The 11,604-nt window shown below is 34.0% G+C and overlaps 1 protein-coding gene across 1 annotated transcript; it reads right to left on the reverse strand.

The window, feature by feature from the left end:
• Positions 1-1,227: 1,227 nt before the first annotated feature.
• LOC113353317 lies at positions 1,228-9,784 on the reverse strand. Its single transcript, XM_026596963.1, has 5 exons — positions 9,759-9,784; positions 9,504-9,625; positions 3,232-3,291; positions 2,185-3,078; positions 1,228-1,667 (listed from the first exon to the last, which is right to left on the reverse strand). The coding sequence occupies exons 1-5, from the start codon at positions 9,782-9,784 to the stop codon at positions 1,228-1,230; spliced, it is 1,542 nt and encodes a 513-aa protein (XP_026452748.1).
• Between the last annotated feature and the right edge of the window lie 1,820 nt (positions 9,785-11,604).

Here is an 11,604-nt window from a genome sequence, read left to right on the forward strand (position 1 = left end):
ATGAATTTTGTAGCATGAATGTTCCTTCTTTGATATTTTTTTGAACTTCATTCCAGAAATGAAGTCTATAAAAACTTCTACAGTCCATGTCATAGAATGGACTTCATTTATGGAATGAAGTCTATAAAACCTTCTACAGTTCATACCATAGAATGAACTTCTTTTCTGGAATGAAGTCTAGAAAACTTCTACAGTCCATGTCATAGAATGGACTTCGTTTCTGAAATGAAGTCTAGGAAAACTTGTACAGTGCATACCATATAATGGACTTCATTTATGGAATGAAGTCTATAAAAACTTCTACAGTTCATACCATAGAATGAAGTCCATTTCTGGAATGAAGTCTAGGAAAACTTGTACAGTCCATACCATAGAATGGACTTCATTTCTGGAATGAAGTCTAGAAAAAACTTGTACAGTTCATGCCATAGAATGGACTTCATTTCTGGAATGAAATCTAGAAAAGTTCTACAGTTCATACCATAGAATAGAAGTTCATAAAACATAATAAAAAAAAGCTACAACCAGTACATAATGAAGTCTGAAAAAACTACAACCAATACATAATCAAAAGTAATAGAAGTTCAGAAAACATAAAAAAAACATAAACTAGAAATAAAAGTTCAGGCATACTACTGCAACATTAATACACGACAAGTAGCTTTGTTGTCGTTCCCAATCTTCTTGCAATTTGAGCACTTCATAGGCCTACTCTCCTTCTCATAGGCACTGCGAATACGCTTCTTTGGTGGTCTTCCTGAAGGTGGCCTTGGAATACCAGGAAGGACTCTCTTCAGGTTCATACGCTTCTGGCCTGTCATAGTTGGGAATGGGTCGAATTGCAGGATCATATGAATTGCGAAAGTGGTTTGAACCAAAGTAAGGCTGAATAAACCTCAATATCTCAGTACCATTCATAGTAATAGCAGCATTGGCGTGAGCACAGGGGAAACCAAACACTTTCCATCTCTGGTAAGTGCACGTCATTTGCATCAGATCAACAACATAAGATCTGGGAGAGTGAACCTCATATATACCATTACCTGACTCGGTAACATTCCATGGACGACCTATATCGACATGTGACTTGAGTAAAGCTTTGTATATGGGAGTCAAACTATCCTGATAAGTTCTACCAAGCTCACGCCTTTCTGAACTCATCCTCATAATCTTTATCCCGAGCTTATCAACAAGAGCAGCTGGGGGCAGATCCCTTTCATGATGAATCTAGTTACTGAACGACTCTGCAATACTTGATGAGTGAGTGCCATACCTACATCCTACGAAGAAAGCATTTTCCCAGTGCTTGGGATCGATATTTCTGATGAACTTTTCAACCCAACCACATCCAATAGTGCACATCTCATTCAAAGCAGACTCATATTTGGAAACACTGTAGCAGCATGCATCTTTATGGAACAAATCCAGAACTTGTTTATACTTCTCATGTCCTTTCTTGATTGGAAGGTTATTCTTCAAATGATAAAAACAGAAACTATGATAAGAGTTGGGAAAATACTTAGGAATACTTTGCTTCAGCCCTTCATGACGATCAGTGATAAAGATGATAGGACGAGGGTCGACACAATGCTGCAAGTTTTCCATGAACCACTCCCAACCTTCAATGTCTTCAGAAGGAACTAAAACGAACGCAAAAGGAAAGAAACCTACAGAAATGAAAGAAAAAAATAGAACTAAAAAGTGTCAGTTCATTAAGAAAATCAATGCATACAAAAACTTAATAAAAAATGAAGGGTTCATTCTTAAAATGAAAGACCTTCTTCTTAACAAAATAACAAACTAACAGATAATCAAGCAACATGAATACTTCATTTTATACAATGAATTATAGAATATATATGTATAACTTTTCTAGGCTTCATTTTTGGAATGAAGTCCATCCTATAACATGAACTATAAAATCAAATATCTGTAAGTTTTCTAGGCTTCATTCCAAAAATGAAGTCCATTCTATAACATGAACTATAGAATCAATATCTATAACTTTTTTAGGCTTCATTCCAAAAATGAAGTCCATTCTGTAACATGAACTGTAGAATCAATACCTATAAATTTTCTAGACTTCATTCCAAAAATGAAGTCCTTTATGTATAATAGACTATAGAAAACTAATCAAAGTAGAAACTAATCAAAAAGAAAACAGTTAGTTATCCAGAAAAGTACCTTGGTTCCCATTCACACCAGTGGCAGCCATCAATGTTCCCTTGAATCTCCCAGTGAGAAATGTTGCATCACAGTAAAGCATATGGCGAATAAACCTGTATCCTTCGATACATGCAGCAAAACATATGAAAATCCTCTCAAACCGTTTAGTCTCTTTATTATACTCAAACTTAATATAGCTGCCAGGATTGGTAGCCTTTATTGCTTCAACATACCAAATAAGATATGTATAACTTTTTACATCATCGCCATATATCTCTTCCTTAGATGCTTCCTTAACTTTATAAGCATGATGGTATTTTATGTTTATACCGTAACAACTCTTCACCTGAGCAACCATGTCATTAGGCTTTATCGACGGATTTGACTGTATTTGATCCTTGAATATATGTTTAATCAATTTCTTCTTCACAGGAGGATCCTTCAGCTTATAAGCACCACTACATTTATGCTCCCCATTGAATTCCTTGATAGCAAAGACATTTTTCGCGGTATCAATTGGAATACATTGCAGATACCAAGGACATTCTGCATTCCTACCACACTTTACTGTGAACCTAAGTCTGTCATTCTTAACCTTTGTAACTGAATAACCAGACTTGCTGCAATATTTGTTGACAGCTAACCGAACCTCTTCAACACCACCATGAAAAACTTGACCAACACCTTTAAAAATGTCCTCCCAACCGTCAGATAAAAGAGGTTTTAATTGCTCATGACTTTCCTTCAGGTATTTAATCTTTGAAGTCTCAATGAACCCACTACATAATTCATCGTCACTGAGCGACTGCGTGGAAATACCAGATGAAGAGCTGGAAGCACAACCATTAGAAACCTCCTCAACAAACAAATCAAAACTTTCCAATTCCTTTGAACAGGTAACAACAATTAGACCTTAAAGAGAATAATCACAGTTGATGACACCTTTATTACAACCTTGGCCATGCCTAAAACTTCTGCTCCGAGGAGTCAAGTTTCTCCAATAATCACAAGCATATATTTTGAGGTCACGCATCATAGTATCTAAAGAAACTTCCAATGGAATACCATCCCCTTTGTTATACACAATTGCATAACACTTAGAAAGGGCCATACTGAAACTGAAAACTGAACACACACACACAAAATAGTTCATTATTGGAATGAAGCTGAAACAAAATAGATAAACACACACACAAATAGTTCATTAACATCCTAAACAGATAAAACAAAGCATCAACGCTACTGCTTCCTTAACAAAATAAAGAGTTCATTCCAAGAATGAAGCCTTAACAGAATGACTTCATTCATTAACATCCTAAACAAATAAACAAAAGCAGCAACAATACTTCTTCCATGACAAAAGAATAGTTCATTCTCAGAATGAAGCCGTAACAGAATAGCACTAATACCTTCTTCCTTAAGAAAATAAAGAGTTCATTCCAAGAATGAAGCCCTAACATAATGACTTCATTCATTAACATCCTAAACAGATAAACCAAGCAGCAACAAGAAGGAACAAAAGAGGAGTTCATTCTTGGAATGAAGTCGTAACGCTATTAATAGCTTCTTGGAATGAAGCCTTAACAGAATGACTTCATTCTTTGCTCTTAAAATTCAAAAAAGAAACTAATCAAAGAAAAACATAGTTGATCTATAGAATTACTTCAAACCAAGGAAAGGATTAGCGTGAAAACTTACCAGCAACAAGAAGAATTCAAATCAAACTCCAAAAAAACACCAATCTCCGAATCTGTAACTCCAAAAAATCAACTCCAACCGAATAAATCTTCAAAAATCCTTGAATCAAATCTCTAAAAAGCCTCAAATCAGTCTTCAAAAAGCCTCGAATCTTCAAAAGATATGTAATTCCAAATCAAAATCCGTAATCAATCACCTCTGTAATCAAATCAATCTTGATAACCAAGTTAATCTGTTGTAAATCGAATCGATCTTGGTATAAAAAAATGAAAACGAGGAAGATTTCGTAAACCCTAGAAAAACAAAATCTGCAGCAAAAGAAGAAAATCGAGGTCGGAATATGAGAGAGAAAATAATCTGAAACTGAAACTGATTATTGTTGTTTTTTGTTTATATATGTCGGGAAAAGGACCGAAAAAGAAAATTTAGGACCAACTGATAAATTTTGCACGTGCAGGGGTATTTTTGGTAATAGAAAAAGAATATTTCGTGTGGGTGGACAAAACCCTATGACCAAACTATAATTTTTATGACCAAACTATAATTTATATTTACAAAAAGGACCAAACAAACAATTGATTAGGTCAGTTGGACTAAACTCTCTCTAGTATATTATTCCTATGACTATATGGTATTTCTTACTTTTAAAAAAACAACATTCGGGGGATACTCTCACAAATTGGAGGATACTAAAAAAAAATAAAAAAAAATGAAGAACCTCTTCTGCAAATAATTTTTGATAAAGCTAAATTACCCTTGATTTATTAGTGTTGATTAGATTAGTTTGTTAAGCTCAATTTAGATAATAGAATTGGAGTGAACCCCTTCGATTGATCTAGTTCTAAGAAAGGTTTGTTAATTTTCATATACTTCATTGTTATAAAGTCAAACCATCACTATTAATTTTTGATTGATCTAGTTCTAAGCTAGGTTTGTTAATTTTCGAACCAATATTATTCATATACTTCATTGTTTTAGGATCAAAACATTATCGTGAAAAAATTAGGTGAATGAACAAATCATTGATCGCCAAACAAGCAAATTATGTGATGGTTTTAGAGCAGCAATAGCAGACATTGTCGATTACATACTCAAATTTAATGTAAAATTCCTACAATAAACTAAACACTAACAATCGGCATTACTTGTTGCTTCATTGAACTAAACATACGGTCGGCATTGCTTGTTGCTATGTCGGCGTTGAAAAGTGTTACTCGATAATGCCGATCGTGGTCAATCTCATAACAGAGAGATGCAATTTTGACATAATTTCATAGTAAACAGTATGTGCTGGTCCAAACATAATCGACATAGGTAACCAACAATCGGCATTAGTATAATTTGAATCGATTATGCCGACTCTTAACATGCATATTGGTGCAAAAAGAACCGGCATAGGTAACCAACAATCGGCATTGATTTTATTTGTATCGACTATGCCAGCTCTTAACATGCATAAAAAACCCATCTAACTTAATTTCATTTGGCATTGAATTCAACCAACTAACAATACAGACCAAAATTGTCGGCATTGCATCCATCCACAAAACAATGCCGACAATAACAATCGATATTACATTCAAATATTGACCAATACCGACTACGTTGTAACCTTAATTTGGCATAATTTTTGAACTAAACCTAAAAACTCAATCATAATACTACGAAAATTAATGGAAATCACTCGATTTCTCACCAGAGCCATCTGTTGGAAATCATTGCCTAAGACATTATTCCCTTTTAGGTTTTACTTTTATAAAAGGAATTATGAAGAAATTTTTGGAATCGTCGATTAGTTGACGATGAAATGAAGAAGTTATCGAAGAAGAAAAGAAAAAGTATGAGATTAAAGGGAGGTACCAAATAAATTAGTTTTTTTTTCTCTTTTTTCTTTTTTTAAAGGGCATTATTGACATTTCATCATAGAGATGTCCCCAAATGTAGGTTCATTTTAAACCAACACTCTCACAGCCTAATGCTCAACCAATGTCTTCATATAAAAATGTATTTTTCCGATTTAATTTATCGGAAAATTATTTATTTTTTTCTTTTAATAGGAAAACGAGCATTCTATCGGAGGGTAGAACCCCCACGTGTTACATAATGGACCTGCATAGCTGTCTCCAATATCATGCATCATTTTGGGTTGAAATCATGCTCGATCTCATTTACAGAACCTAGGTAATTTAGAAGTTTTGTTAAATTCAGATCTTTCAGATTAAAATTGTCTAAATGACTAGCGCAGGAACTGTGGGAGAGGTGAGTATAGGCGTTTCAGTAGGAGCAGTCTGTTCATAACTGTCCTAGTAGGTTTCTACCCATAGATATTCACGTCCAAAGTTCCACATTCTCCCCGCTAAAATATTTAAACACACGTTATCGTGGTACAAAATAATTAAGAAAAAATTATGCTCAGGCCCCACCCATGGATAACCCATAATATGAGGGCCTTAATTAAAAGAAGTATAAATCTAAGCCCCAAATTATTAAAAGACCTTGATACCCTTATGCATATTGTCAAGCCCATAATTAAATAAAATTTAAATGTAGGCCCAGAATTATTAAATTTAGGCCCGAAATTATTAAAGTACAGTGCGAATGTGTAAACAGAAGTTACACATGCATATGGCATGTGTAAACAGAAGTTACACATGCATATGGCATGTGTAACCAGAAGTTACATATCCTTATGATATGTGTAATGCAAAGTTACACTTGTATATATATGCAAAAAAATAGATGTCAAAAAGAAAACACAAAAAAAATACAATATGGGAATTTATTTAATATTCATTTACAACAATTTCTTAGCATGTGTAACTAGAAGTTACACACACATTTGTTTATTATAATTGAGAGTTACATATGTGTCTATCTAGTGTAATTGAGAGTTACACATGCATCTGACTTGTGTATTCAGCGTCAACTCCAGTTCCAGCGAGATCATTACCACGTTTAAGCAAATTAGCTTTTATGAAGTTATCTGAAACCTGAAATATAACAAGCAATCAGTGTTTATAAGATTAAAATGAATAGTACATACAACAATGTATATTCAATTTCACAAGCATCTGACTAGTGTAGCTAAATTGTGTAACTGAGAGTTACACATGCATATAACATGTGTAATTATGAGTTACACATTCATATTGGTATGTGTACCCAAAATCAGTATGTGTAACTAAAAGTTACACATCTAATTAGCATGTGTAACTCGAAATTACACATCTATTTAGTTTGTGTAACTAGAAGTTACACATATAAATAACATGTGTAACTCGAAATTACACATCTATTTAGCTTGTGTAACTAAAAATTACACATCCATACCAAAACACCACCACTAAGACAAGCATAATGTAAAGTAGATCCAACTTACAGTGTCTAACACAGCTCTAGCATCCATACCAAACCGTAAGTAAAAGTTACACATGCATATAATGCAATTGAGTTGTGTAAGGAGAAGTTACACATGTGTATATCACAAAAACTAAATCAAAACTGTGAAATCTAGAACTGTGCAGACATCTTCTACTATTCGTTACTTATGAAATCTAGAACTGTACATAACAATATGAAAGACACATGGATCAGGTTTGAATCTCATAACAATATATGCAACATCTAGAAAATGTATCAATAGTCTTAAAAGGTTAAGAGTAAGCAATTTACCAATAGTCTGAAAGGTTCTCAGACATTTTTGCAGCCAATCCAAGTTGTTCTTATGAAGGCGTAAACTAACACATGGCTTTTGTCATTCTTCGTGCATGATATCGAGATTGAATCTAGGTTGGTTTACAGTTGATGAATCCATCTTTAACCAACTTCTGCATGTGTTTCCCTGCACAAAACAACACAAAACAAGACGAGTTTCAATTAGATCAGCAGGCATGCCTCTAAGAACTGCGTATGCATATCCTATCAAATTCGCATGTGTAACTATAAGTTACACATCTAAATAGCATGTGTAACTTGTCGATACACATCCGTTTAGATTGTGTAACTATAAGTTACACATTTAATTAGCATGTGTAACTACTAGTTACACATCCATAGTACACATGGATGCAAATTGATAAGCAAGGATATGGTTACAGAAATCACAGAATATCCTTCCCAGAGTAGATAGAAGCTGAGCTTATAGCTGGATAACATATTTAAAACACGATGTATATCGAGATATATTTCCTAATAAACTGAATGGAATTTTATTTCTGGAGTATGATGCATATTGGGTCATGTAACACAATTTAACTAATCAAAACAATGTAACTAAGATTTACAAATGCAGACAAAAATGTTGAGAATTGAGAAGATAATCAAAGAACACCTGATTCGACAGGGCATAGATACGAACCTTGTGCTAGCATATCAATATCGCAAAAAGAACACCTGATTCAGCAACATCTTGTTATATAGTTCATGCAGCTGCCTTGTAGGCTAAGTAAGAGGAAGGCAAGTATCCAAAAACCCTGCAATCTTATGCTTATCTCTGTACCTTCAAGTATAGTATGGTAACCACAGTCAAAAAGTTACGAACAGCAAAAAACCCAACAATAGTATCAAATTTCATTAAAAAAATAGACAAACTGATCTCTGAATTCCCCATTTTAGCAATGACACTGTCCTGGAGTATATTGGCTTTCCAGAATTACTCAAAACAAAATAGTGCTTCTTCAGTTTCCTCCAAGAAATTAAGCCATCATCCTGCACTTCGAAAATAAACCCGAAATGTCCCAAGAAATTCCTTCAATCACTATACAAGAAAAGAATGTCGTACTTCCACATATAAACAATGTTTATGGATTCTTAGTAGGTATACGTGCATATGGATTGTGTAACCGGCAGTTAGAAATACATAGGACTTGTGTAACCTGTAGTTACACATGCATATGGCTTGTTTACCCAAAGCATATGTGTTATCTTCATTACCACTAGAAACAGGGACATCACATAATGATACTTGTGATTCTTAAACTGTGAAGTATACTTAATAAATATATCAAATGTCACTTAATCAGCTGAAATGCAGTTGTTACTGCAACTATAAACAAATAACTCGGATATCGCCAGTACCTAACTATAAAGATGAACATGTTAAGTTGGATATAGCCAGTACCTAACTATAGCTTTTCAGCTATTACTGCAACAAATTCAGAAATTCCAACATTTACAGAGTAACCAAAACATTTGCAGCATGACATCGGAAATGAAGTACCTAACTATAAAAAAATAATTCAGATATAGCCAGTGTGAAACAACCAAGATATTTAACTTCAAGAGCAAAACATTGGTAGCATGGCATCTGAGCTGAAGCATCTATAATCATCTTCATCTGTTGGCTTCTATTTTTCTACTTTGGTTTCTTTCATATATGTCAACACAGATGAACCTGGTGATAAGAATGAATCAGAGCTCTCTAATTTTTCAGGAAAATACAACAATTGAGGAATCAAACTCCTTTGTAATTCAAGAGTGTTTTATGTTGGTTCATTTATAGGCACTTGAATAGTAATAAAATCAAAACACCAAACAAACTAAACAAACCAATAAAGCAGTTCATAGAAAATTAGAATCCAAAAACAAATGATCAGCAAATCAGCAACAGAAATGGAATGGTTTATCCAATTTTTTCTTACAATCCCCTTCAATTGATTTTGTTTGGTTTTTAGTTCTACTTTTACTTCTCCTTCCAGTTAATGGAGAAACAACTTTTCCAGTAATTTCTGAGCCTCTCTGTATCACCTTCCCTGCAACAATTCTACATCCAACACAAAACACAATCATAAAATCATTCAACAAAAAACACTTTCACTGAGAATCATTTCAAAGATTCGTAACACCAAAAAATTGAAATCAAACCTAAAATTAGATTGGAATTCAGAGAAACTTACTTCTGGTTCTGAATAGTATTACACATGTAATCAATGATTTTGAACCATAGATCCTTTACGAATATCTGAATAGTATTAGTTTGATAATCGAATCAACTGAAACTTAGATTCGATTCAAAATCTTCAACATCGGACATTGAAGATCTTCGATTGATTCAGAAAAAATCAGGTTGTTCATCTTCTTAGATTTGAATAGATCAATCAAATCAAAAACTAATCGATCTAAGAAAAGTAAGAATGAAGAAAAGCTAACCTGGTGCATCTTCGAATCAACTGAGAACATAAAATTGAATCAAATCGATTCAGATCCACAAAACCAATAGAATCAGAAGAAGAAACACAAACAAAAATCGTCAGAGCTCTGATCTTCAGATGCAGTTGATCTTTTCTAGTTGTAATTGCATCAAACAAACTGAGAGAGAGATGAAAAACAAACAAACTCTAGAATTTTTTTTCTCTGCAGCTGAGAGAGAGATGAACCGAGAGAGAGAGAGATGAGAGAGAAACATAATAGAGAAATGAAAAAAATCTTCTGCTATTCCTCTTGTATAAATACTAAAGGGTAGTGCTGTCATTATTAAAATTCGTAATAATTAATTATGGGCCAGATCTGAAGAAAATTTGATTTTTTGGGGCCTAATAATAGCATCTTCTTAAAGTATGGAGTTGACAATGAAGGATCCATTTTGTTGGGTTTCTAATTCTACATGTTGAACCCATATAATAGGGGTTACAGTATTTTCACAATAATTAATACTCAACTCCATCACATAAGGCCGAGCTTCGACCTTCACCGTTTAAATAATTAATATCTGACGGTACAAAATTTTCGCCCCACCATTCCACCAAACAGTTTCCACATCTTAATAGGGTAGACGTGTCTAAACACATACGTTATATGTGTGAAAGAGACTCTAGCTGATAATTCTGACTTTATCCTGGAAGACCAAAAACTATAAATTTCCGTCGGCTGCAGTTTTGATCCTAATTAATGTAAGTGGAACTTCTTAACGAACCCAAATTTGATATCTCTCTTCCGAAAATCCACCATTAAAATAATATTATATGTGTATCCAAATTATCAAATCTACCGCTAAAAATAGTAGTTGTAGATTAGATTTATAATTTCATACTTTTTGGTGGACTAAATTAAATGTTGGTATCCATTAAAACTCCATCATAAACAAAATTGATACAAAAACTCCAAATTTTTAAAAATCTCAAATTTAAATGTTGGTTCCATCGTAAACATTTAAATTTGAGATTTTTGTGTATTTTGTTTTGATGGGATTTTTCTGTTATTTTTGTTTTGATGGGTTTTTTGTGGAAAGATGGTGACACCTATGGGGTTATAAATCGCGGACACATTTTCTTTGATTTCAATTGGATGGTCAATTAGTGGGCGCTCTTTTAGGGCGTTGTTTGTGGGCCGTTATAAAGATTTCTTCCAAATTAAAAACTTCTTCCATATACTTGGTAACGTTTATAAGTTGACACGTAACTTGACCGCCTGGCCTCACATGTCATCACCTAAATAATGGTAAGACTAAGAGCAACCGCAGTGGACGACTAAACCCAAATTTTTAGTCGAGTGGGCTGGTGTAGTGGGACGGACCGTCGATCAAAATTTGATCAAAGAGTAAAACCCAGACCAAATTTGGTCGGCGATCAAGACCAAACCCAAATATAATCGAGCGGTCGTATAGTTCACGCCCCACCACCAGGCGGTTATATAATCTACGACCCACACCAGGCGTACGTAAAGTCCCCGCACCACACCAGGCGTACGTAAAGTCTACGCTCCACATGGAGCGTATGCAAAGTCTACGTCCCATTTTTTTTTTAA

The sequence above is a fragment of the Papaver somniferum genome, chromosome 1 (genome assembly GCF_003573695.1).
Source record: "Papaver somniferum cultivar HN1 chromosome 1, ASM357369v1, whole genome shotgun sequence".
In the NCBI taxonomy this organism is placed as follows: domain Eukaryota; kingdom Viridiplantae; phylum Streptophyta; class Magnoliopsida; order Ranunculales; family Papaveraceae; genus Papaver; species Papaver somniferum.

What these genes read in the sequence shown, in the direction of transcription:
- LOC113353317 (XM_026596963.1), bottom strand. Translation starts at nt 9,784, where the DNA reads ATGTGTAATACTATTCAGAACCAGAA. An exon ending in TGTGTATAACAAAGGGGATG is followed by an intron (nt 3,079 to 3,231) that starts GTATTCCATTGG and finishes ATTCTCTTTAAG; the next exon opens with GTCTAATTGTTGTTACCTGT. An exon ending in TGGTGTGAATGGGAACCAAG is followed by an intron (nt 1,668 to 2,184) that starts GTACTTTTCTGG and finishes TCATTTCTGTAG; the next exon opens with GTTTCTTTCCTTTTGCGTTC.